Below are 27,960 nucleotides of genomic sequence, written 5' to 3' on the forward strand. Positions count from 1 at the left end.
AGGATTTTGAGCTTCTGACAGGGAGTTACTGATTGGCTTTTCCCTGACACAAGCAGTGCTGTCCCTGTCCCCTGCAGTGACCCCATCCGGGGCCACATAGCCATGATTAGGGCTTGGAAAATGGATACAAATCTGGTGTTAAGAAGGAGCTGATATTCTAGTACCCCGGAGAAATAAAATAAAAACTGCTGTAACTCACAAAACTGCCAGTGGGACTGGGCTAGTAAAGCCCAGAGCGATGGAAACCGACCCCTGTCCCCTAGGACCTTATTATTGGGGCTGGATTTGGGGAACTCTTCACTTATCATCGAGATGGGCAGCACTTGCAAGGACGAAAATAACTTCCCAATAACTGCACCAATGAGCCCATAAAGGAAACACATGCGTCCAAAAGGGAAATGTGGAGGGAGGAGAGTCAAAGTAGGGAGATGAAAAAAACTTTCATGTTTCTATAAAATAGGCAGAGGAACCCTCCTCAACAGCCTCCCCCACAAGACCCCAGTTGCTCCCAGAAACCTGCCTGGCTAGATGTGAGAGTAGGTTGCCTACATGAGTGACAGATTCAGAGAATTGTGACTTTTTTTTAATTTTAAGTAATTTATTTTTAAGTAAACTCTACACCCAATATGGGGCTCAAACTCACAACCCTGGGATCAAGAGTTACATGCTCCACTGACTGAGCCCGCCAGGTGACCCAAGAAGTCTTACCACTGAGATGGCCTTAACTTGTCCTCATTTTTTACTTCCAGGAGCTGCAGTGAACTTAACCTTGGTCACTCCAGAGAAGGCCATCAAGCTGGCAGCCAATGACTTCTTCCGGCAGCTGCTAATGGAGGATGGGTATGGCCAGGTGGGGGGCTGTGGGGTGAAAATACATCACTGTATGTTTATAGTTTGGGGGGACGGTGACAGGGAGAGGAATTTATCAGTTTACCTGTCTGCATGCATGTGAATATGTGCACACAAATGGCGGAAGTTTAGTGTTATGTTTTGGCAAGTGGAAAGTAAAAGGAGGGGGCGCCTGGGTGGCTCAGTCGGTTAAGCATCTGCCTTCGGCTCGGGTCATGGTCCCAGGGTCCTGGGATCAGGCCCCGCATCGGGCTCCCTGCTCCACGGGAGCCTGCTTCTCCCTCTCCCTCTGCCTGCCGCTTGCCCTGCGTGTGTTCTTTCTCTCTCTCTGTCAAGTAAATAAATAAAATCTTTAAAAAAAAAAAAAAAAAGGAAAGAGAAAGGAGAAAATGAGCTGGTGTAATTTGAAAGTTCTAGATGATAGACCATTATAGACTATACATATATTCATCAACTAGCTGATGAACATTTTTTTCATTTTTATTGAGACATAACTGTAGTACAACACTGTATAAGTTTGTGCAGTGCATAGTTATGCACGGTATAATGATTTGTAGACATATACTGTGAAATGTTTACTACGATAAGTTAGGTTAACATCCATTACTTCCTATAGTTACCCAAAAAAGTTGTTTCTTTCCTTGAGATGAGAACTTTTAGGATCTGTTCTCTTAGCAACTGTCAAATGTACTGTAGAGCAGGGTTAACCATAGTCATCATGCTGCATTACATCCCAGCACTTCTTACCTTGTAACTGGAAGTTTGTGCCTATAGAGCACCTTCACCTAATTCCTGTCCTCTGATAACCACAAATCCGATCTCTTTTTCTATGACTTTGAATTAAAAAAAAGTACTTATTTATTTGAGAGAGAGAGAGAACAAGTGGGGAGAGGAGCAGAGGGAGAGGGAGAAGCAGACTCCCCGCTGAGCAGGGAGCCCGACGTGGGGCTCGATCCCAGGACCCTGAGATCATGACTCGAGCCAAAGTCAGATGCTCAACCGAGCCACCCAGGAGCCCCTATGAGTTTGAATTTTTTTTAGAGTCTGCATGTCAATGAGACCACTCCGTATTTGTTTTTCTCTGACTTTTTTCACTTAGCATGATGCCCTTGAAGTCCATCCATGTCTCAAATGGCAGCATTTCCTTCTGTTTTATGGCTGAATAATATTGTATTGTATATATACCACATTTTCTATATCCATCCATCTGTCCATGAACACGTAGGTTGTTTCCAAATCTTGGCACTTGTGAACAGTAGTGCAGTGAACATGGGGGTGCAGATAGCTCACCAACATAGTGATTCCCTCTCCTTTGGATGTATACCCAGAAATGGAATCGCTAGATCAATTCTCTTTTTAGTTTTTTGAGGAACCTCCATACTATGGAGGCCACTGTTTCCCATAGTGGCTGCACCAGTTTGCATTCCCACCGACAGCGCACAGCATTCCCCTTTCACCACATCCTTGCCAGCATTTATCATCTGTCCCTTTTTTTTTTTTTTTTTTTTAAAGATGGGGCTCTTGCATGGCTCAGTCAGTTAAGCATCTGCCTTCAGTTCAGGTCATGATTCCTGGGTCCTGGGATTGAGCCCTGAGTCATCGGGCTTCCTGCTCAGCGGGGAGTCTGCTTCTCCCTCTGCCCCTTCCCCTGGCTTGTGCTTTGTCTCACTCTCTCTCTCTCAAATGAATAAATAAAAATCTTAAAAAAACAAAAACAAAAAGTCCTAGGCCAGATGGCTTCCCATTCTACCATTTATTTTTTTAAAAGATTTTATTTATTTGAGAGAGATCACCAGTGGCAGAGGGAGAGGGAGAAGCAGACTCCCCGCTGAGCAGGGAGCCCAGTGCGGGCCTTGGTCCCACAATCGTGGGATTATGACCTGAGCCAAACGTAGATGCTTAACTGAGCCACCCAGGCACCCCATCTTATTTTTTTTAAGATGTATTTATTTATTTGAGAGAGAGAGACAGCGGGGTGTGGGGGAGAGATGGAGAGGGAGAGAATCTCCAGCAGACTCCCCAGTGAGGGCAGTGCCCAGAACAGGGCTCTAACCCACGACCTTGAGATCATGACCTGAGCCAAAATCAAGAGTCCAGCGCTTAAACGACTGCACCACCCAGGTGCCCCTTATGTCTTTTTGATACTAGCCATTCTAACAGGTGTGAGGTGATATCTCACTGTGGTTTTGATGTGCATTTCCCTGATGATTGGTGATGTTGAGCACCTTTTTATGTACCTTCTAGTCTTTTGAATATCCTCTATGGAAAATATCTTTTCCAGTCCTTTGTCTATTTTTTAATTGGATTATTTGTTGTTTGATTTGGGTTTTTTGTTTTTACTATCCAGTTTTGAGTTCTTTATATATTTGGATATTAACTCATTGGATATGTGATGTGTAAGTATTTTTTTCCCAGCCCATAGGCTGCCTTTTAATTTGTTGATGGTTTCCTTCGCTCTGCATGAGCTTTTCAGGTTGAAGTGGCCGCACTTGTCTGTTTTTGTTCATGTTATGCTTTAGGTGACCCACATTAAGGAGGTTTCCCCTGTGTTTTCTTCTAGGAGTTTTATCATTTCAGGTCTTACATTTAAGTCTTTAATCCATTTTGAGTTCATTTTTGTAAGTGGTGTAAGATAGGGATCTGGTTTCATTCTTTTACATGTGACTATCTGATTTTTCCCAGCACAATCTATTGAGGAGAATGTCATTTCTCCACGGAGTATTCTCGGCTCCCTTGTCACATATTAGCTGACGACTGTATATGCAGGGCTCTATTTCTGGGTTTTTAATTCTATTCCATTGATTTATGTGTCATTTATTATACTGATGAATTTTTAAAAATCAGCCCCCAAACACTTTCTAGTACTCTCTGTGCCTCCCATTGCCCTGGTGATACTGCTTCAGGGATTTGGGGACAATCATATCCCTGCAATGGGTAGTTTGAATGCACTAGTTTCAACCTCTGTGCAGGTTCTATCTACCTCCCTGGCGCCTGTTTTAAATTTAGCTTCATGTTTTAAGGAGACTGTGTTTGAGGGCCAGGTGATGATTTACCCAGCTGGGTGAGTGGCAGCTGATCCAAACGAGGCTGAGTACCATGCACGGAAAGTCCCAACTACCAAGGGACTTGGGTAGATGGGCTAGGGTGGGTGGCAGGGCTGGCCTGAAGGAGCCTGACTCATGGTCCCACAGGATGCAGCGGAATCTGAAGATGGAGATGCTAGCTGGATGTGGAGCTGGAATATGCCAGGTGGTGGTTACCTGTCCCATGGAAATGCTCAAGATTCAGCTGCAGGATGCTGGGCGCTTGGGTGAGGCCTATCCCGACTTCACATGGGATTAGCAAAGGGCTATGATCAGAATAGATTTCCCCACATTCTGCACTCATTGGCTAGACTGTGTGATTCAATTAGCTTTCCAGGTCAGTAGAAGACTTTTTTTTTTTTTTAAGATTTTATTTATTTATTTGACAGAGAGCAAGAAAGAGCACAAGCAGGGGGAGCTGCAGGCAGAGGGAGAAGTAGGTTCCCTGCTGAGCAGGGAGCTCAATGCAGGGCTCGATCCCAGGACCCTGGGATCATGACCTGAGCTGAAGGCAGCCTCTTAATCGACTGAGCCACCCAGGCGTCCCTGTAGAAGTCTTTTTTTTTTTTTTTAAGATTTTTAAATTTTTTTAAGCAATCTGTACACCCAATATGGGCTCAAACTTATAACCCTGAGGTCATCAAGAGTTGCATGCTCTACCCCAGAAGTCTTTATTTAATGGGTACCTTTCTAGATTTCAATACTTCTAATTCTATAGCAGAAATGAGAAACTTGAATCAGAAAATAACCTACTATCCCTATCAGATCACCATAACCGTTAGGCTTGATTTCCTAAATATTTTAAGTGTCAACAACCTGATCATAAACACTTCAGTCAGTAGACATCATATTGTGCTCTATTATATTATGCTATAGAAGCTGGCCTTCGTGGGAAGGCATAAGAAGGGACAAGAGAACCATTCCTATTCTTTTTGTTTTCTTTGGAAGAGAATTTTGTCCCTTTCCTAAATCCTGGTCCTCTCAAAAATACCAAGTGGTGTAAGTACCAAAGCATAGATTAAGAACCAGGGTTCGCTATCCAGCGGAAGAGAGGCCAACCCCGGTGGGGTGGGACAGAGGGCTTCTCCTCGGGGGTGAACCGCAGTACCTGCATTAAAGAAGCCAGCGTGTGAGGTGCACCGGCACCTAGCACCGGCAAGGTTAACCTAGCACTGTTCAAACCCACTGTGCGCACTTGCTGTGCTAGAATTCAACCAGCTTTCCAGGTTGGAGCAGACTAGCCTGAAGCGCATGAAACTGCAGCAAGAATAAAGTTTGAGCGCTGGAAAGCCCCTGTGTTTTGATCTACAAAGAGTAAAAGCTATGAAACATTTTTTATTTTCTTTTAAGATTTTATTTGACAGTGAGAGACACAGTGAGAGAGGGAACACAAGCAGGGGGAGTGGGGGAGGGAGAAGCAGGCTTACCACTGAGCAGGGAGCCCAATAAATGGGGCTCGATCCCAGGACCCTGTGATCATGACCTGAGCCGAAGGCAGACGCTTAACGACTGAGCCACCCAGCCACCCCACATTTTGTTTTTCAACTTGGGTGAGAGTGTTAGTATTCCTAAACCACGTCAAAAGCAGGGAAAGACGGGCTAGGAATGAACGGGGGAGCTATGGGCACATCAGGCAGGCTATGAGGAAGATAAAGCTCACCAATGAACTACCTTCTTCAAGCTCATTGTCTGGACCTGTGCCCTGGAACAGATGTGCAGTCAGCAGCTTCTCAGTGTGAGATGTTGCCCTGCTGGCTGTTAGACAAAACTGGGACATGAAATCACTTCCTTGGAGCAAGGCCGTAGAGTCTAGACAAAGCTGCTCAAATGGGGAGAATTAAGAAAACGAACAGTCACACGATTTCAGCACATTGAATCCTGTGGTCATGAATGGAATTCACCCACACTGAAGTGCTATACTTGAAATGCTCAGGAAAAAAACAATTCCATTCTATTTCTTAGATGTTGAACTCATCCAGTGATGGGCTCTGAATTATTCAACTAAAATGAAAAATCAAATTCTATAAAATGTGAAGGGTATAAAGGCCGTGTTCACCTGATCTTGGAATATTAGAGGGAGGAGGCACCTCTGGAGGCCTGAAGGAGATAGATTTTGGACAAAAATAATTTGCTGCTTTACACATTAGGCAGAAGGAAGTGGGACTCCGATGTCCCAAAGTGCCAGCAGGACGAAACTATGTAAATAGGCTCAGAGGTGGTTTAGAAATGGAAGCCAGGTCAAAAGCACAGCTTTAACGGGAGGATAAGGACTTGGGGCTGGAGTAGGTGCTGCTGTAGCTGCCTATGGAGGAGGCCGGGCGGGCTGTGCCTCCTGGGAAGTGCCCGGTGCGGCGGGGATGACATATTAGATGACACAGATCTTAGAAAGATTTCCTTGGAACCAAAAACAAATGTTCTAAAATGAAGACAATCTGGGGCGCCTGGCTGGCTCGGTGGGTGGAGCGTGTGACTCTTGATCTTGGGACCATGAGCTCGAGCCCCACGTTAGATGTAAAGATGACTTAAAAATAAAAATCTTAAAAATAAATAAAATTCGGACAATTGTCAGAATTCTAGTAGGGATGTGAGCCTCACCTCTGAGCTGTCCCAGGGTGAGGAGGCGGGAGGCACACTCCCTGCTGGGGCCTTGCTCGTGATGGGGTCTGTCCTCCCTTTCAGCAGTTCATCATCAGGGCTTGGCCTCAGCACCTTCCTCCTCCAGGTCCTACACTACGGGTTCAGCTTCCGCCCACAAGCGCCCGTCTGCCAGCCTTATCTCCCGGGAGCTACTCCGCACCCAGGGCCTGGCCGGTCTCTACAAGGGCCTGGGCGCCACTCTCCTCAGGTGAAGCTTTCTTCCCGAACTTGGGACACAGAAGGGCCCCCGGGAGCAGGGAGAGGGCACAGAGGGCCAGCGGGACTGCGGCCCCAATCTGTCACTGCATTCTTCCTGAAACATTCAAACCCCAGAGAGCAAACTACCTCCAGGCTTCCTATTTGGTCCGGAAGTGGGCAGAATTGCATAGGATGGGCGCGTGGAAGACTAGTTTGAGGCCCCTTCTCCAGTAACCAGACCACATGAGTACGGGATGTTCTGTGGAACAAAGGCACCTAAGAATGCCCTATATACAAAGGACTTTGGAGCAGAGACCCCTCATTTTACTTTGCTACTTGGCCAAAATCCTTAAAGTTGATCAGAAGTGTGCCAGGCCAGTGGCTAGTTTTCTCCTATCACTGGGCAATAGGTCAATGTACTTCACCTTCCTGCCCACCCCACCCCCTGTAACACATAGCTTCTAGAGCTCTTCACCAGCCACTCCCCCCACTCACTCTTACCTTAGCCTGCCACCTGTTCTCGCGCGCTCCCAGGCCCCCCGTCCGCCACCTGAGCCCTGCAGGTGCTGGGAGGGCAGTGATGCGCAGGGAGCGTGGGTGGGCAGGCAGCCGCCCTCTGCTGCTGCACATGATCATGGGGGCCAGGGAAGGAATAGGTAACTGTGGGCTTGTCTCTGACCATCAGCCGGGCCCGGGGGCTTAGGGAAAGGCTTCCCGCCTGAGCCTGCGGGGGTGGGGGTGGGGTCCCCCTGAGCAGCAGGCAGCTCATCCCGCTTCCTCTCCCACAGAGACATCCCCTTCTCCATCATCTACTTCCCACTGTTTGCCAACCTTAACAACCTCGGGGTCACCGAGAGCACGGGGAAGGCTTCCTTCGCTCATTCCTTCATGTCAGGCTGTGCTGCGGGTTCCGTAGCCGCTGTCGCAGTAACACCTCTGGATGGTAAGTGCGTCAGAGATGGGGGGCCTTCAAGGGCTGGCTCACTTTACAAGTCAGACAGCTGTACAGTTGTCTAGAAGACTGTCATCTACTTTTCAGATAGAAATGAAACCGCTCCAACTGTGGCAACCTGTGGCCACGGGCAGAAACTCAGCAAGGGTCTTCCCAGATAAAGTGGAGCCAAGGAGACCTTCACTCTTTTATCCCTGACAAATCCCCTCACCTTCTAGGTGCTGATTTCATTAGCTTTTTGTCCCCCCAGTGGAGGTTTCAAACCTGAGGCTAAAGGCAGGAATTAAAACAGTGTGAGACCACACTTCTACCTTCAGGGCTACACCCAGCTTCTCTAACACACTGGTGCACCTTTCTAAAGTATGAGTAACCTGAAGGATCAGGTCATTTCTAATTCCTTCATTTTATAAATGAGGATCTTCTATTACAGGTTACACAGTGGCAAAACTGGCCTCAGGATTCAGTTTTGTGCATGCTGGCTCTAATAGGAAACAGCTTCATGTTGGAGAGAGGGGACCAAAAAGCAAGATGTTCACTACTTATTTTAACCTTTGTTTTAGTTTTGAAAACTCGAATCCAAACCCTCAAAAAAGGCCTGGGTGAGGACAGCTACAGTGGGATCACCGACTGTGCCAGGTGAGGGGCCTGCAGCCCTGCAAAGGCTGGGGCTGGGACAGTCCCCCTGCCTTGCTGTCTACCTAACACCCCACCTGGAGGACAACTTTATCACCGTTACCACGCTGAGCTCCGGCTTTCTTTGAAATCTGTTCCTTCCCCTCACCTCTCAACAAAACAGGATGTACTGGGAGCTTTTCCTCCTTTGTATCCCTACAGCATTTCTCCCAGTCTAGTCAGACTGAGCCCATTTCCCATGGCCCAGACCCAGCTGCTTAGTAACCCAATTGTGCACACACAGTGGGTGGGGCAAGGCTTTTGCACCCCTGGGAGGCTTACTACTGCTGTGGAAAATAACACCTCTCCAAGGGAAGAAGCGTTGGAGGGGAGCATATCACTTAATACTGTTTGCACTGCACTCTTGCCAATCAGCTCACAGGGCTCTTCTCTCTCCACAGGAAACTCTGGATTCAGGAGGGACCGTCTGCCCTCATGAAGGGAGCAGGCTGCCGGGCCCTTGTCATAGCCCCTCTCTTTGGGATTGCCCAAGGGGTCTATTTCATTGGTATTGGGGAGCGGATCTTAAAGTGTTTCAAGTAGAGATAGCTGGAGCCCAAGTCCCCTGCCATCTCTCTAGCCCATTCGACTTTAGACTAGAGGGGGACGAGCAAGGTGGCCCATCCAGGTTGTATTTTGTTCTCTAACTTGTAGTGCTACCTCAATCTCAGAAGAAACTCTTACTCTAATAAGCAAGTTAGGTATGGTCCCATTCTCCCTTCCTATCTTCGTTCATTCTCTTTGGGGCTACAGCTACCGGGGAGCTTCAGAAGCCCCTAACCACCTCCTTTTCAACAGAAACAGTACATGCTTGGGTTGGATTAACTGCAGGCCCTTAACACAAAGTAAAGATAGAAGGGTCATTTCTGCATCTTCCTTTTCTACTTCACACTCAAACTCTGTATACTTGAGTCAGTTTAAGGATTTAGTTTTGTTAATTCTGAATTAAATAACCTATGGTTAGTTCTAGCACTGATTTTGGGAAAAAGGAGGATCAGAAGTTCAAGGAGACAATGAAAGCCCTCTAAGTCCGCACTGTGTTGGAAACCAAGCAGATCTTTTCGAATGAGATGGCTGTGGGATTAGGCTAACCAAGCAGCCAGGGCCGGGGCCAAGTCAGGGCAGCTGTCTCCTCCCCTCCCCCCCACAGGTCCTCCCTGCGAGGCACAGCTTTCCCAGAACACTGTCCACAGAACATGGTTTTAAATAAAATGGATTCAGATCTCGTCTTGTCATTAGTGGGAGAAGCAGACGGGCCACAGAGAATGGTTTGCCCTCTACTGTCCCTGTCCCTTTCAGAACCGAGCTACGTCCGAATGAGCCCTGCAGCAGTCCCATCACGGGACAGATGACTGCTGCGGAGGCTGCGGGACAGCCGCAGGGGTGCCTTCTCTTTCAGCTACACCAGATTTCCAGCCTTGGTTCCATCCCTGCATAACTGCATCGCCTTGCCAGACAGGTTTGCCGTGACAGTCCCCACGTGCGTCAAGTCCTTCCCCAGAGGCCTGCTGCGGAGAGATGCCAGCAACACGGGGGCTCAGGTCCTCAGTAAACAGTGGCTGTGCCAGGGGTTGGCACTTAGTTAGTCCCCGCCTTGTCCCAAATGTCACATTTATGAAAAATGGTCAGGCTCAGTAGTCACACTGACCATGTGCGAGTGCAGACCGCAGAGACAAACCCGAGTTAGACTCCCACCTTTGCCCCGCTGCAAGGCCTAGGGCGGGAAGCTAGAGGAGGAGAGGAAGAAAAGGACCTTTGTGAAAGGGTTTAGGCCTGATACACAGTAACCCTTCTCCCCAAGTAAGCCCTCAGATGCCTTCCTAACTCTGCCGAGGCTAGTAAAACTGCTTCCTTGATAAAGCGGTCAAACCCTCTGGAGGACAGGTAATACCACCCGTGTGTGTGGTCTGCGTGAAAGCTAGTAAGGGGCTGGCAGACATGAGCAGGGAGTGCCAGAGGACACACAGAAAGCTGATGGTTTCATGTAGTGACCGCTGTCAACCAGCGACTGTAGGGACTAGGGAAACGCTGCTTGGCTAGCTACCTCAGGAAGAACTTTCCCTCGCAAACCACAAACTTGTAGCACCTTGCATAATACATCACAATGAAATCCATGTAAACCTTTTGTTTTAATAAATAAGACCGATTCATGGCTTAGATTCTAAATCACATTTACAGATGAGGAACGCTTCTAGGCCCAAACAGGTGAACAGTGAAGCTACTAGTGCTGGCAGGAATGCATGCGCCCCATGCATCTGAAGCCTAAAGAGCACAGACTGAATGTCAGAGAACACCACACACATCAACCTCTAGAATCGAGAATGACAGCAGAAGATGAGAGGAAGAGCAGAGACTCGGGGAAGCGCTGGTAACCACCATCTGATACCCTCACTTTCATGCTACAGAAGCAAATATAAGTTGTGCTACTTTCAGTAAGCTAAGGAGGTTTCCTGATCATAATACGTGAAACTTTCTCTCCTGTTAACAATTAGGCCAAGGGCATTAGCTACAGAGAGGATCCACTGATAAATACAGAATATTAGAACAGCGAAGGGGAAGCCACAGATATCTTGTTTCTTCAAGTATCAGAAACTTCCCCATGACAGAAGGAGAACAGTGAATGAACTCCACCTCGCCCAAAGGTTTAGTCCAAAAACTTCCTGTTGGCATTTGCACCAAATAAGGCTCCCCGTACTTCTGGCATCATCTGTAAAGAAAGAAGTTCTTATAAGTAAGTGTTGTCAACTGGAGAATTTGGAAAGCAAAGCACATCTTTTTTTTTTTCTTAAGATTTTATTTATTTTAGAGAGTGTAAGTTGGGGGAGGGGTGGAGAGAGAGGGAGAGGGAGAAGCAGACTCCACGCTGAGCAGGGAGCCTGACTGGGAGCTCAATCCCACAACCCTGAGATCATGACCTGAGCCAAAATCACAAGTCGGATGCTTAACCGACTAAGTCCCCCAGGCACCCCAACACTGCATATCTTAACTGCAAGTGGCAAGTCAGCAACCCCTATGCAGCTGGGAAGGAAACCACAAAGCTAAGTGCAGCAAGTCTGTACCTTTACTTATCCAAAAAAACTGTAACAGAATCCTTGGCTAGAAACTTAGCCAATCACAAATTTGTGGTTATGACTGCCTGCTTAAAGAGGATGAGCACAAAAACTAGAACTAAAGCCATTCAAGGCTTCTGTTAAACTGTGCTGTAGGGAAAAGAGACGATCCCTTAACAATATTATCTCCTAATATTCTGGATCACCTATGTCCTTTCTTTCAACAGTTACTGAGTGTGATTGAGTACGTGCCAGGTAGAAAACACATAATGCAAGTTTGTGCTGAGGAACTCGTGCGTTAACGGCTACTGAAAAATCCTTAGGATTTAACCTCAAACTTCTCGGGCTGTGCTGTCCATAGAGAGGCCACTAGCCACATGTGATTACTGTGTGTCTGAAATGTGGCTAGTGCAACCATGGGACTCAATTTTTAATTTTACTTAATTTTAATTTATTCATGTGTGGGTAGTGGCTACTGAAATGGTGAACACAGCTTTAGGGTTTAAGTTATCAGAAGATGATAGTCAAGGTCAAAGTGCTTCCGCTCTAAGACAAGCTAGCAGCCACAGCAGCAGACTACCGCTGCTGAAAGAGGCTCAGCATTTTGAGACACCTGAATTTTTCTGGCTTGTTTCCTAGAGTTCATTTATACAAACCTGGAAACATCTGAAGAGCCAGCAGCCCTATGGCAATTCCTTTAAACACTATTTACTTTAGTTCCCATCATTCTTACTGGAGAAAGAACTCTGGGCAGCATCTCTAGATGTAGTAAAATGTATACATCAGAATCCTAAATAAAACCTCATTCGATGCACCAAGAACTAATGATGTAATATATGGTGATTAACATAACAATAAAAAAATTAAAAAAAAAAAAAACCTCATTCGACCCCAAATTCACTCTCATGTAAATGGTGTCCCCTCAGTAAACGCTGCATGCCTACTGCACATTCCTTTCAAGAAAATGCCGCAAAATGTAGGAAGAGTGACAAACCCCAAATACCAATGAATGGACATATGTTCTCTGCACCACTTCAAAGTAACAACAGACCAACTAATAAAACATATTCCCACACTCACCTGCTGGGCTATGAGATCCAGCCGGCTTTCTAGGGTATTGGAAACTTTTATTTTACGATCCCCATTATAGATCTCAACTCCACCAGCTCTACAAAGAACACAGGAAATAACAATTTTTATAGATTTGAGGAAGATAGACCCATGGTACATTTACTTTCTTTCCGAGAAGAAAGCTGTTTTGGTGTGTGGAGTGTCTATATACTGTAAGGGGCTAATAAACACATGCAAAGAACTTAAAATTAATTCAGAAAGCTTCTGAGGACTTAAGCTATGGTTGTTGATAGTAACTGTCATTTACCAAGTGACTGCTACCTGCCAATCTGGTTTTATATTACAGCACCTAATTTAATTCTAATCAGCCCTCCCCAACAAAATGAAAAGGGGGAGGATTTAGTCCCCGGTTGTCAATCAATCAAGTCCTCATCTGAATATTTCTTAAAGGCCCAATCCTGCAAATAACCAGGGGGTACTGATAAGGCCATATGCATAACTGTATTGTGTATCAGATTAAAGGTACCACTGTAATCTTGTGCCAGACTGGCCCTTAGAAATTCCTGCCTCTAGCCACACCTCACTTCTGTTGTTCCTTTCCCCAAAGTTTCTAGCACTTAGAGGCTTAAGGCAGATAAGTCAAATTCTACTACAAGGAGCCTCCGGGAATTAAATTTTTTTTTTTTTTTTTTTTTTAAATTCTGAAACGTATTAAGCATTTATTACTCGAAGAAATCTGATGAACTGTTAAATTACAAATAAGTTTTTTTTTTTAAAGATTTTATTTATTTATTTGAGAGAGAGAGAATGAGAGACAGAGAGCACGAGAGGTAAGAGGGTCAGAGGGAGAAGCAGACTCCCTGCTGAGCAGGGAGCCCAACGCGGGACTCGATCCAGGGACTCTAGGATCATGACCTGAGCCGAAGGCAGTCGCTTAACCAACTGAGCCACCCAGGCGCCCCTGAAATTCTTTTGTACATTAGAATTTCATCAAATATTTTTCTTCTTTTTTTCTTTTTTTTAGAAAGGCATTGGTGGTTTTCTTTGTTCTTTTTTTAATAAAGATTTACTTATTTGCCAGAGAGAGAGAGAGCGTGCGCAAGCACGAGCAGAGGGAGCTGCAGGCAAAGGGAGAAGCAGGTTCCCTGCTGAGCAAGGAGCCTGATGTGTGACTCGATCCCAGGACCCTGGGATCATGACCTGAGCGGAAGGCAGATGCTCAAGTGACTGAGCCACCCAGGCGTCCCCAAATATTTCTTGAAATAAGCAGGCTATGTGACAAAGGCTGGGAAAAGGTTTCGCAAATTGTCTTCGGGAAACTTTAATGGACGATGACGTTAATATAATTTTCTTACTCTATCCTCCCTCCCTCTGGCATTTCTTTGGTTTCTCTAAACAGACTATATCCTTCATAAGGACGTGGTTGGCTCTGCTGAAATCCTGACCCCACTGTCTGTGACACAGTTCTTTCTTCTCATGGAGGGAGTAAGGGCAGGAAGACCACCACTGTGTGAGAATGTTGACTGAGGGCCAGGCACTCACTGACTGTAAAGCCCAGGGCTGCCCATGACTTCTATCTTCCCAGTAACCTATGAGTCTCAGTTGGTATCCTTGCCACTTTACAAACAAGAAAAAAGGTTTAAAAAGATTGAATAAAATGACCTGATTGAATAAAACAATATTTAAAATTCTACTTTAAATTAGCACTGGAATCAGTCCACCGTTCCTTATCTACAATTTTGAAATTCAATACGCTATCAGAACAAAAGTCTAATTTGTGTGTCTCCAAAAGCTAAACTGACCTCTAGTCATCTGGCAGCAAATGACTAGCGAATCTTTATGTATTTATCCCTTGCAATGTCAGTGTGCCCATTCAGAAATATTAGTATTTTTGATCACCCCGGGGGGGGGGGTGACGCCTCAAGACCCTGCTGGGGTATTATGTCACAAGTGGTATATGTTCTTGCTTGCTTTTCTCAACACTGGTATTCAAAACATCTGGCCCCAAAGGTTTCAGGCCTGAAACCCACTCTTTACCAGACAGACCCTGAACTAAGTGTTTTCTGTCCTGCCTGCTCAATCTCTACTACAATGAGTATCTGACCACTCAATATTTACGTATACTGTGGGTACCAGGCACTGTGTTAAGTGCTGTATAAACATTATCTCATTTAAGCTTCCAAGAATTCTGTGAGGTAGGTGCTATTATCCCAATTTAGAGATGAGGAAATCCAGGCTCCATGAAATTAAATAAATGGTCCAAGACTACCCAGTGAGTATGTGGCAGAGTGGAGAATCAAACCTGAATCTGATGATAATACTGAAGCTTTTTGCACTAGCTTATACACCTTCTGAGTTTATAAAGCATTTTCACATGTACGATCTCCTCTCTTTTCCTCACTTCATGAAACAAAAAAGCAAAAAGCATCGATTCCATTTTACAAATGATGGAATTCAGTCTCTAGGTCCCATAGCTCACAAAAGGCCAACTCAGGACTCAAACCCAGGTCTGGTGCTCTTTCAACTACATTCACGCGTCCCAAGGACTTTCTGCAATGTTAGTTAACGTGTGCCTACGTGGCATCAAACACAAGCACAATCGAGAAAATGACCGTGGCTCTGACCTCATTAGGAGTTCCTATTGCCTAGCCCGGCAGCACCAAGCTTATCAGGAATGCTGAAGAAATGGCCTGTCATTTCCTCACAGCACAAGTACCACTGGTATTTGCAATTCTGTATCTAAGGAACCTATTAGGTTCTATTTGTCTATACAGTAGTTCCTATCATACATGATGACTTGTCTTATTTCATAGAAACTTAGAGGTAGCAATTATCTTCCTCAGCATCGACCCAGCTTTGAGTTCTGGCTAAAGAATTAGTGCTGCCTCTCTGCAGAATAAACTAAGCGGCCACAGGAAGCTAGCTCCTTTTAGAGCATGTCCAGTTGGTTAACAGGAGAGACCACAGTCCTGAAAGAAAACACAGCAAGAGGCACAAGCGGCACAGAGCCGTACCACTGTTCTTTTGGGGAAGAGTGCTTCAGAGAAAACTTTCAACCAGACCCAGCATGAAGGCCATTCTCGTAGTGAAAAGAAGCTTAGGTGTTAAGAGGAGGAATACTCCTTACATTTCCTTAGGCAGGTAGGCCTCCTGATCAATTTGGACATCAACATCTTTTTTGGTGGCAATTTTGTACATAGGAATCGCTTTTTGCACTGCAGCCTGGAAAAAGAGAAAATGATGGAAGGTTTTAGCAGAAACTACAGAGCAAGTATCCAAAAAACAAAACAGCGAACTATACAAGCAAGGCATATTCCTATTTATTTATCAAGTAAAAGAATAGATGCGTTGCTGATGGAAATGTAAAATGGTACAGCTGTTGTGGAAAATGGTATGGCAGTTCTTCAAAAAAATTAAACACTGAATTACCATATGATTTAGCAATTCTACCTCTGGGTATATATCCAAAAGTGAAAGCAGAGATTTGAATGGCTAATAGTACAACCATGTTCACAGCAGCTTCATTCACAACAGCCAAAAGGTAGGTAGAAACAACCCAAGTGTCTAACAGATAAACAAAATGTGCACACAATTCAGATACATATAATTCAGCCTTAGAAAGGAAATTCTGACCAGGCTCACATGAGGAACCTTGAAGACATCATGCAAGGTGAAATAGGCTAGTCACAGAAGGACAGATGTTGTATGATTCCACTAGCATGAGGTACCTAGCGTAGACAAATTCAGCAAGATAGGAAGTAGGGGGGTGGGTGCCGGGGTCGGGGGGAACAGGGAGTTAAGTGTTTAATGGGGACAGAATTTCAGTTCGGGACAGTGAACGTGTTCTGGAGAGGGATGGGACCACGACGACTGCACAACAATGTGCATGTACTTAGTGCCACTCCACACCTGAAATGGTCAAGTTTATACTGTGACTGTACATCTTACAATTTTAAAAACAATAATGCTATACTGTAATTAGTGTGATAAAACATAATTAGTGGAAAGTCCTATCTAAATAATAATGTGCATAAGTAGACATATAAATAACATTTTTTTTAAAAAATTTATTTATTATTTATTTTGAGAGAGTGAGAATGAGAGAGAGAGAGAGTACATGAGAGCAGGGAGGGTTAGAGGGAGAGGCAGGCCCCTCGCCGAGCAGGGAGCCCGATGCGGGGCTCGATCCAGGGACTCCAGGATCGTGACCTGAGCCAAAGGCAGTTGCTTAACCAACTGAGCCACCCAGGCACCCTAAATAACATTTTCTTAAAGGAACTTTAGTTGGCAACTCAGACGTGCCTCCAAAGAATGCTTATCACCTTGGGGAACTCTCCAGTATGTCTAGCTCTCTGTTTTATAGGTTCATAAATGAGGCTGTCAGCACACACATGGATCCAGGTTACTGGCATAGTTTATAAACGAGAATCACTTTATTAATTTCCAGTGCAGAGTGAGGGGAATGAGCACCTGTATTCTCCAGCTGGCACGTTTTCTTTCCTAGGAGACAAGTTACTTGGGAGACAAATGATAATAAGAGCGTGAACACATTATGTATTCTAAGTATATTAATTTATAGTAAGAAATGTAATTGCGAAGGGACTAAGCACTCAATCCTTGCCTGAAAGCAAGCTGCGTGGAAGAATTTTATTTTAAAATAAAAAAAATTTTTTTTAAAGATTTTATTTATTTGACAGAGAGAGACACAGCGAGAGCAGGAACACAAGCAGGGGGAGTGGGAGAGGGAGAAGCAGGCTTCCCATGGAGCAGGGAGCCCGACGTCCAGGGATCATGATCTGAGCCGAAGATAGATGCTTAACGACTGAGCCACCCAGGCGCCCCTTATTATTATTTTTTAAAAGTTTTGTTTATTTAAGTACTCTCTACAGCCAACACGGGGCTCAAACTCACAACCCGGAGATCAAGTGTCTCATGCTCTCCTAACTGAACCAGCCAAGCGCCCCACAGGGAAGAATTTTCACCTGAAGAGCAACTCGATGACAGAGTCGGAGCTCAGTGAGTTCATTCTGATTTACGGGTCCTTCAGTCTAGGGTACCCGTCTAATGCTATAGCCCATATGGACTCCCTGTGGCGCCAGCAGCCGCCCCCAGACCAGGCAGCTTCTCCCTTAGGCCACGGAGGAACACCTCAGCATTTGCCTCTGGGACTGCAGCTTACTTTCTTTGTACCCACTTTCTTTCCCCACTACAGGAATACATTAGGTTATAGCCAAGCCTTGCTAGTCTGGGAGTAGTTTGTCACTTTTAGATGACATGGCCTATCTTTGCTCCAATCCAGTACATGCTGTTTTCATTGCTGAATTTCTAAAAGATTATGGCGTTACAGAGCTCCCAAAAAGGGAGGAGGGTACTAACTCAGAAGGAGCAACTTGACCTCTTTATGAAAAGAAATTAGAGACTTAGGTACACTTAAGTTACTATCTGTAATGTGTTAAGATACCTCTAATTTCCATGGTTGAGCTATCATCTATTAAAGCATGCATTTCATCTCTAACATTTTGATGTATTTAAAAAAAGAAAATGGATTTCTTCTTTAAGCTCTTTACCTTTACCAGAGGGAAATCCTGCTTCCTGCAACGAACAATCATTCGAGGCTCTAACAATTGGTACAAACCCTGTAAGACATAATCAGATGCAATTATTAGGAAATGCAATTTATAAAATCCAACAGCAAAATAAAATATTTTTATAATTCTTTCACGTAGTTTGGAAAAAGACAGAATACACAGTATGATAACATGGAAAGAAGCTTTTAATCTCACAAACAAGATAAATATACTCTGGTGGCAGAAACAAAATTTATATGGGAATCTTCAAGTGGAAGCCAAATGTTACTGTAATTAACCTAAGTAAAATAAGAATTCACAAGCGAGCAGCATTTAAAATGTATACTGTCTTTGGTCTGAACCCCAAAATCTAAAGCAAATATTTTAGCAGTAAAATCAAATTACGGAAGTTTTGTTTTTGTTTTTGTTTGTTTTAAGAGAAGGAGAGAGTGAGACAGAGAAGGGAGGGAGAGAGAATCTTAAGCAGACTCCACACCCAGTGCAGAACCTGGCTTGGGGCTCGATCTCACAACCCTGAGATCATGACCTGAGCCAAAATCAAGAGTCGGACACTTAACCAACTGTGCCACCCAGGTGCCCTTCAAATTAGGGAAGTTTAAAGCTGGAGATGGCAAGCAAATTTGACCCCTGAGTTCTAAAGGACTAATAAGACTATATATAAAAGGGTAGGAAGTCTGGAAGTCTTATCCAATCAGATATTACTGTCCCCCCAACACATGACAAGGACAAGAGCAAGGAAGAAAGCTAAGATGACAAAATAGGGGGAAAAAAAAAACAGAGCTGGTCTGTAACACATCTTGTCAATTTTTTAAGAACTGTGGCTATCAGTGGTAGGTCTAACCTAGAAATTACCTGAAGGACCAGTCCATCCAGCAGCACCTGGTACCTGGTTGTATCTTTTACCACTTTGCTGAGTCTCTGTTTTGCTTCATTTAGTAGGTCCTACAAAGAGCAGAAAAGAAAAAAGTTATCTACAGGTAGTCAGGGTAGTCAGCTCAGAACCCACTGTGAGGGTGACCCTGGCTCATGCCCAATCGCTTCACATTATATTACTGTTTTCATTCAATACACATTCCAAGATATATGATAAACCAGATGCTGTACTAAGTACTATACATCGATACATGGAAACAGGAAGCAACATCACAGCTCCCAGGGAGTTCACGCTCAAGCAGAAAAGCCCAGATTATCAATCAGTTCAGAAACCTACAAAACTAATTAACATGGAAAGAGCTACATGACATAGATTTAAAAAAGCAAGCTATTAAGACTGTAGTGCAGAGACACCTGGGTGGCTCAGCTGGTTAAGCATCTGCCTTCAGCTCAGGTCATGATCTCAGGGTCCTGGGATGGAGCCTCCCTGTGGAGCAGGGAGCCTGCTTCTCCCTCTCGCTCTGCTGCTTCCCCTGCTTGTGCTCTTACTCTCTCTCTCAAATAAATAAGTATCTTCAAAAAAAAAAAAAAAAGACTTGTGCAAGATGAGAGATGGAGGGAGGGGGAGAGAGAGCATGAGCACAAGCAAGGGGATCAGCAGGTAGAAGGAGAGGGAGAGGGTGAAGCAGGCTCCCAATGAGCAAGAAGCCCGATGCGGGACTCAATCCCAGGACCCTGGGATCATGACCTGAGCCGAAGGTAGACACTTAACTGAGCCACCCAGGTGCCCGATTTCAATTTTCTTTATGCTTTATTAAAGAAGTCAATGTTTAATATAGACAAATTAAAAAATTGACTTCTATAAATAAAAATTAAAAGGGATTATCAGGAAACAAATTGCTTATGGTTGAGAGAATACAGTGGAAATTACTCATTAATAAGCATTTATTGGCTTACTGGTGAAAAGCGGTCAGGTCTTTTAAAAGGCAGAGATAATGCCTCTGAATCAAATTGTTCTACAGTCTATTCTGCTTAGTATGATCTCTGGAAAGCTACGTTTCTTGGTACTTTAAGGAAGAAGGAGAGACACATGCTCACCTAGAGGCCAGAGTTTGGGCAGAGAGGGTGGAGAGGAAGAAGTAGCCCTCCATGCTGAAAAGCCCTTTATCTGGTTCTGAGAGCTACCCTTGATCCCCACCCCTCTGAGACCCACTGCTGTGCAAGACGCCTGAAGCGAGCTCTCGCTCCACAGTTCGTGCAGAGGCGAGGGCACTCTGACACTCACTCACTCATGAAGCTAACGTCAAGCGAACATTTATTTCATCTGACATCTACCAAGTGCAAATAGACCAAGATTTTTTTTAAAAAATCAGAAGTACTGGGGCACCTGGGTGGCTCATTTGGTCAAGCGTCTGCCTTTGGCTCAGGTCATGATCCCAGGGTACTGGGATCGAGCCCCGCATCGGGCTCTCTGCTCAGCGGGAAGCCTGCTTCTCCCTCTCCCACTCCCCCTGCTTGTGTTCCCTCTCTCACTGTCTCTCTCTCAAATAAATACATAAAATCTTCAAAAAAAAAAAAAAAATCAGGGCGCCTGGGTGGCTCAGTTGGTTGATCGACTGCCTTCGGCTCAGGTCATGATCCTGGAGTCCCGGGATCGAGTCCCACGTCAGGACGCCCTACTTGGCAGGGAGTCTGCTTCTCCCTCTGACCCTCCCCCCTCTCATTCTCTCTCTCTCAAATAAATAAATAAAATCTTTAAAAAAAAAAAATCAGAAGTACTCACTTTAGGGCCAATTTAAAAAAAAAACTTTTAATAAGAAGTAAAATAGATTCCAAGCCTTCAACAGCAGATATAGAAGCCTGGTGGCCCCCTCTGCCTCTACAGACTCACTTTGCAAGGCAACAACTTCCTGTTGATTCTGATATTAGACAACGAATAAAAGTCCACACACATACTTTCACATGATAACTGGTTCTAACGTACTAACAAATAAACTAAGAAAATTTTTAAATAATAATGAGCATGCACTACTGTAGAAGATTTCTAATCTGTAGCTGGCCACCCCCAAGAATTTCATGAAGGTGTTCTGAGAATCCATGTCATTAGAGACTATAATGCAACTAGTTAAAATTTCTGTTTTTAAAAAAGCAAATAAGGGCGCCTGGGTGGCTCAGTTGGTTAAGCGACTGCCTTCAGCTCAGGTCATGATCCTGGAGTCCTGGGATCGGGTCCCGCATCAAGCTCCCTGCTCAGCAGAGAGTCTGCTTCTCCCTCTGACCCTCCTCCCTCTCATGCTCTCTATCATTCTCTCTCTCTAATAAATAAATAAATAAAAATCTTTAAAATAAATAAAGAAGTAAATAAGATGGTTAAAAAAAACCTTTCTACTTCACATATTGTTCTATACCTTAAGATTATCTTCACTGAATTCAACACCTGTCAAAAAAAAAAAAAAAATCCTTATGGGGTGCCTGGGTAGCTCAGTCAGTTAAGCACCCAGTGCTGGACTCTTGGTTTCTGCTCAGGTCAGGAGATGGAGCCCTGCCCCACATCAGGCACCGCACTCAGTAGGTTCCCATTTTGTTTTGATGATGAAAACCAAATACATTTAAAGTTAACAATGAGGGGGCGCCTGGGTGGCTCAGTCGGTTAAGTGTCTGCCTTCGGCTTAGGTCATGATCCCAGGGTCCTGGGATCAAGCCCCACATCGGGCTCCCTGCTCAGGGGGGAGCCTGCTTCTCCCTCTCCCTCTGGCTGCCACTCTGTCTACTTGTGCTCTCCATCTCCCTGTCAAAGAAATAAAATCTTAAAAAAAAATTTAAAAATAAAGTTAACAGGGGTGCCTTGCTGGCTCAGTAGGCAGAGCTTTCACCTTTTGATCTTGGGGCTGTGAGTTCAAGCCCCACATTGGGTGTTGAGATTACATAAAAATAAAATCTTTAAAAAAAAAGTTAACAAATGTCCAAAAGGAAATCATTTTTCTTCTTCTAAATATGTAATTATTAGATGATAGTCACTTTTTCCCCCCATTTTTCCCATGGTGGGATCATCTCAGGTTGGCTTTATTTCCATTTATTGATCCTCAGCCAGCTTTTGCTTTAAAGCACTTAGCTGACTAGCTGACAGAGCCTATGGTAACCACTAATAGAGGAATCTGCTAAAGAAACTGTACGGCCACTACCATTTCCAATAAATTGAGTTTGATTAGCTTTAAGATATTTCTAAGTCCCTGAGGGCACAAGAGAAAGTACAGCCTCAAAATCTCCCCCACAGCAACAGTCATTGTTAAATATATTCTGCACAAAGCAGACTAAACCATCAGAGCAAGAAACATTTTTTTTCAAAGATTTCATTTGTCAGAGAGAAAGAGAGCACAAGCAGGGGGAGCTGCAGGCAGAGGGAGAAGCAGGCTCCCTGCTGAGCAGGGAGCCCAATGCGGGGCTCAATCCCAGGACCCTGGAACCATGACCTGAGCTGAAGGTGGACGCTTAACCAACTGAGCCACCCAGGCGTCCCACAGCAAGAAATATTTAAACAGTAATTCATCTCCTCACAAAGATCTAGAGTCTGAAGACAGGGTTATAATTCTGAATTAGCCCAGCCAGACACTGAAAGAAAGGATGACAACAGTAATGTGAAAACCATTCTTTAAATTCAAAGGTGTGTACCATACACACACACACACACACACACACACACACACACACACATTTTTAAGATTTGGGAGAGAGGAAGAGAGTTGTGCATGGGGCGGGGGGAGTGGCAGAGGGAGAGAGAGTCTTAACCAGACTCCATGCTGTGTGTGGACCCCAACTCAGGGGGGGGGGGCTCTATGTGGGGCTCAATCTCAGGACCCTGACAATCAGGGCCCTAGCCAAAACCAAGAGTTGGGCACCCAACTGAGTGAGCCACCAAAGCACCCCAGGAAGAGTATATATGAAAAAAGAATGGCAGGGGGAGGCATGTGGCTAGCTCATTTGGTAGAGCATGCAACTCTTGATTTTGTGATTATGAATTTGAGCCCATCTGGGGTAGAGATTACTTTTAAAAAAAATCTTAAAAAAGGGAGAAAGAAAAAAGTGGGAAAATTTATTTTGGGGGGTTAAAAAAAACTGGGTAGAATATGATGCCCTGAGAGAATTTATTTATTTATTTAGACAGAGAGTGCGCCCACATGCGCATGAGCAAGGGGGTGGGGAGAGCAGAGGGAGAAACGAATCTCAAACAGGCTCCATGCTCAGCATGAAGCCCAAGGCAGGGCTAGATCTCACAACTGTGAGATCATGGCCTGAGCTGAAACCAAGAGTCTGCCGCCTAAAGAACTGAGCTACCCTGGGCACCCCGACAGAATTTTTTTTTTTTTTTTTTAGATTTTATTTATTTGAGAGAGAGAGAATGAGAGAGAGAGCACATGAGTGGGGGGAGGGTCAGAGGGAGAAGCAGACTCCCCACCAAGCAGGGAGCCCGATGCGGGACTCGATCCAGGGACTCCAGGATCATGACCTGAGCCTAAGGCAGTCACTTAACCAACTGAGCCACCCAAGCGCCCCTGGACAGAACATTTTTAGAAATAAAATTTCTGGGGGCACCTGGGTGGTTCAGTTAAGCCTGCCTTCAGCTCAGGTGAAGATCCCAGGGTCCTGGGATCGAGACCCACATCTGACTCCCTGCTCAGCAGGGAATCTGCTTCTCCCTCTGGCCCTCTCCTCACTCATGCTTTCTCTCTCTCCCAAATAAATAAAATCTAAAAAAAATAAATAAATAAAATTTCTGTATGAACACAGTGCAATTATTAAGAGCCAATCAGGGTTGCTTGGGTGATCAGTTGGTTCAGCACCCCACTCTTGATTTTGGCTGGGGTGGGGATCTCTGGGTCGTGGGATCGAGCCCTTGGGCTCCCCACTCAGTGGGAAGTCTGCAAATTCTCTCTCTCCCTCTGCCACTCCCCCCACTTGCACACACTCTCTCTAAAAATAAATAAACAAATCCTAAAAAAAAAAGAGAGATGATCAAAAAATCAACCTCTAATTTTAGGTGTCCATCAGGAACAACCTAACCCCTAGAAGTGTTATTAATTAAATCCTAACAGCCTGGGTAAGAAGTTGTTTAAGCCTTTACAATCTGGGAAGCTTATGGGCACAAAGATTTAAAGCATATACTGTATATGAGACATTTGGCTGAAATGTCTCCTCCTCACCAAGGAAGCCCTCCAGCATTTTTCTCTTCATGCTGGAGTGGGCCGATCAACAACCGTCAAGCAAAGACGAGTGGAATATGGGGGTTGGTTTGCTCTAAGAGAATAAAATTAAATAAGGTCAAATTGTAAAGAGCAATACTAGCCATCTGTAAAACTAACCCACTATAAAAATCTGGAAATGGGTAAAATGAGGAGTTTTAATACCACCTACAACTCCAGTCAAGGATATAGGGAAGTCAAAATAAGCCAAACTGCAGCCAAGAAGGCTGAAATCGAACCTATACAAACTGTACTGTCCCTGTCTTAAGTACTCCCATCCACTTGACAGGTCATCACATGTGAAAAAAAGTAAATTATGATCAACAATCTTACAAACCACTAATATCTTAGTGATTAATATCTTTGATTCTAAATTCAAACTCTCTGATTATCATCTGGCTCCCCACGCAGCTTTTCCAAGGAGAGATGTGTGTATTACTGCAGTTCACGTGTCAGCTCACATATCAGTTATCAGTGCTTTGGAAGGGCCTATCTGCCCACTTCAACCTAACTGCCTCTAAGGATTCTGGAAATATTAGGATTCTGGTCCGGAAAGTAGCAAACCAAAACCCAATTATGATGTTAACATCAAAATCCTATCTCCCCGGCCCTGCCTAATTTGATGAGTCAGCTGGCCTCCCTGGAAGACATTTCTATTTCATCTCTCTTTAACCACAAAACTAGAACTCTACTTCAGGAGCGATGAATCAGAATTTATATGTTAGTGTATGTCTTCTAGCAATTTTTAAGTAAGTTGTGAAGTTTAGGGAAGTGTTAATAAAGATGTGTTTTGTGTTAGGCATTATACTAGTCACTTTACCTAGATTATCTAATTTAATTCTAGATAAGCTTCAGGTGTATGTTTTTTCCCGTTTTATAGGGAACAGAGGGTTCGAAGGGGCTAAAAAATCTGCCCACCAAACAGCTGATACCAGGAAATAGAAATTCAGATTTCACAGGGATTCCAAAGCTTGTGCTCTTAAACCTAGAAAACATCAGGGCAGACAAGGAAAAAAGATAAATAGCAGACAAAAGTAACTAAATGATTATGCAACTAAGACCAATTTTGATAGCAAAGTAGCCTGCCGATTTCATTTTTACCCTAGTTTTCTATTTTTCCCCTTCCTTCTATCATTTGTCAGTATCCCTTTCTATCCAACTGCTTGACAACTTCCCCTTCTTACCTAACTTCCTACTCTATGGATAAAACTAGAAATAAAATGTTCTAAAATACCAAAACCCATTTAAAGCACGTATGTATGCCCTGATTTATATGTAACCCTCTGTGCTCTGTCAGTCCCGAGTCTGGCTCCCCATTCCTCCAGACCTCTTACTGAGTCTGCTCAACTGTAAAAAACTTGATGGCAAGAAGTTAGACTTGGCAAAGGCCCAAGGAAATAAGCGCCTTTAGGACAACTGAAATTACACAAATGTTTATTTTCACACAATTCTCATTATAAATTAAAAAAATAAAAGCTCAACTGTACACTGAACTCAAGCTGCATGCTACAGAAGACTAGGGATTTCACATGTGTTCCAAAAGAGATCAGAACACAGACGGCTCACACAGCCCTGCTGCTTAAGAGGCCACGCACCCTGCCTTCAGCTCCTCAAGCCGCAGTCACTTCTCATCTTTCAGGCCGTTACAATCTGGCTTTCTGCCTTCATTAATGAAAATGAAGCATTCTGGCAAAGTCAGAAATGACACCTTGATTGCCAAATCTCTTTGCTCTTCCTATGTTGATTCTTGGAAGCATTAGATACTATATTAGATTATCATTTGGTTCAAGTTTTCTGTTCCCTTAGCTTCTTATTGTCCTCCAACATGACGACTTTTTCCTGTTTCCTTAGCAATCTCTTAATACCTGCCTATTAAATATGCTGCACTCTTGGGGTACCTCGCTGGTTCTGTTGGTACAACATGCAACTCTTGATCGTAGGGCTGTAAGTTCAAGCCCCATGTTGGGGAATACAGCATACTTAATTTAAAAAAAAAACCGTGTGTGTGTTTGTGTGTGTATATATATATATAAATATATGTGCCTATGTGTGGAAATTGTGTGTGTATATATAAATACGTGTGTATATGTGTGTAGATATATGTGTGTACATTATGTGTGTAGATATGTGCATGTGTATATATATGCGTGTGTATATATATAAATGTGTGTATATGTGTGTAGATGTGTGTGTATATATAAATATGTGTGTATATATACATCTGCAGATGTGTCTCTATATATATACGTCTGTAGATGTCTGTGTATATATATAAATGTGTGTGTATGTTATGTGTGTAGATGTGTGTATATAAATGTGCGTATATGTATGTCTGTAGATGTGTGTGTATATGTATAAATATGTGTGTAGATGTGTGTGTATATATGTGTGTATATGTGTGTAGATATGTATGTATATATATAAATGTGTGTAGATATGTGTGTATATATATAAATATGTGTAGATATGTGTGTGTATATATATAAATGTGTGTAAATTTGTCTGTAGATGAGTGCTTGTATATATACGTGTTATATATATGTGTGTAGATATGTGTCCAAATATATAAATGTGTGTGTATATATACGTCTGTAGATGTGTATCTATATATATAAATGTGTATATATACGTCTGTAGATGTGTGTGTATATATAAAAATGTGTGTATGTGTGTAGATATTTGTGTGTATATAAATATGTACATATATCTGTAGATATGTGTATATGTATAAATATGTGTGTATATGTGTGTATACCTAAATGTGTGTAGGTGTGTGTATATATGTGTGATGTGTGTGTAGATGTGTGTGTATGTGTATATATGTGTGTATATATATGTGTGTAGTATATATATATATATGTGTGTACATATATGTGTGTAGACTGTGTGCATATATATGTGTGTATATATATGTCTGTATTTGTGTGCATATATATATAAATGTACGTATATGTGTGTAGATATGTCTGTATATAAATGTATATATGTCTGTAGATGTGTGTATATATATGTGTGTGTGTATACATGTGTGTAGATGTGTGTGTATATATATGTGTCTGTAGATGTGTGTGCGTATAAATATATAAATGTGTATATGTATGTGTGTAGATATGTATGTATCTGTAGATATGTGTATGCATGTATATGTATGTGTGTAGATGTGTGTATAGATATGTGTGTGTGTATATATATATAAATGTGTGTGTGTGGGTGTGTGTACATATATGTGTGTATATTTGTGCGGGTATGTGTGTGTATATATAAGTATGTGTCTATATGCCTGTAGATATGTGTGTGCATATATATATAAATGTGTATATATCTGTATATATCTGTGTGTATATATATAAATGTGTGTATATATGTGTGTGGTGTGTATACATATAAATATCTGTGTGTATATATGTGTGTAGATATGTTTATATATATAAATGTGTGTGTATATATGTCTGTAGATGTGTATCTATATAAATATGTGTGTATATACGTCTGTAGATGTGTGGGTATATATATAAATGTGTAGATGTATGTGTATATATATGTGTGCGTAGATATGTGTGTAGATGTGTGTGTGTGTGTATAAATATGTGTGTATAGGGGCACCTGGGTGGCTCAGTCGTTAAAGTGTCTGCCTTCGGCTCAGGTCATGATCCCAGCGTCCTGGGATCAAGCCCCGCATCGGGCTCCCTGCTCCGTGGGAAGCCTGCTCTCCTTCTCCCACTCCCCCTGCTTGTGTTCCCTTTCTCGCTG

The 27,960-nt window shown here is 43.6% G+C and overlaps 2 protein-coding genes across 10 annotated transcripts in view; one reads left to right on the plus strand and one right to left on the minus strand.

The window, feature by feature from the left end:
- The window catches only part of SLC25A18 (solute carrier family 25 member 18), a 29,159-nt gene extending 18,257 nt beyond the window's left edge, over positions 1–10,902 (plus strand). For 7 of the 8 annotated variants that reach the window (XM_027592781.2, XM_027592783.2, XM_027592782.2 and 4 more), the window contains 6 exons: positions 750–840; positions 4,041–4,159; positions 6,612–6,777; positions 7,556–7,710; positions 8,280–8,355; positions 8,793–10,902. In XM_027592781.2, the coding sequence (XP_027448582.1) occupies positions 750–840; positions 4,041–4,159; positions 6,612–6,777; positions 7,556–7,710; positions 8,280–8,355; positions 8,793–8,934 (749 nt within the window). In that variant the 3' untranslated portion in view covers positions 8,935–10,902. The remainder of the gene's footprint in view (positions 1–749; positions 841–4,040; positions 4,160–6,611; positions 6,778–7,555; positions 7,711–8,279; positions 8,356–8,792) is intronic. The other variant, XM_027592780.1, reaches the window with a different exon arrangement.
- The window catches only part of ATP6V1E1 (ATPase H+ transporting V1 subunit E1), a 36,757-nt gene continuing 19,287 nt past the window's right edge, over positions 10,491–27,960 (minus strand). Inside the window, exons 4-8 of one of the 2 annotated variants that reach the window (XM_027592789.2) lie at positions 18,953–19,042; positions 18,080–18,148; positions 15,640–15,734; positions 12,522–12,609; positions 10,491–11,098 (exon numbers count right to left, since the gene is read on the minus strand). In XM_027592789.2, the coding sequence (XP_027448590.1) occupies positions 11,036–11,098; positions 12,522–12,609; positions 15,640–15,734; positions 18,080–18,148; positions 18,953–19,042 (405 nt within the window). In that variant the 3' untranslated portion in view covers positions 10,491–11,035. The remainder of the gene's footprint in view (positions 11,099–12,521; positions 12,610–15,639; positions 15,735–18,079; positions 18,149–18,952; positions 19,043–27,960) is intronic. The other variant, XM_027592788.2, reaches the window with a different exon arrangement.

This window comes from Zalophus californianus, chromosome 9, assembly GCF_009762305.2.
Source record: "Zalophus californianus isolate mZalCal1 chromosome 9, mZalCal1.pri.v2, whole genome shotgun sequence".
NCBI lineage: Eukaryota > Metazoa > Chordata > Mammalia > Carnivora > Otariidae > Zalophus > Zalophus californianus.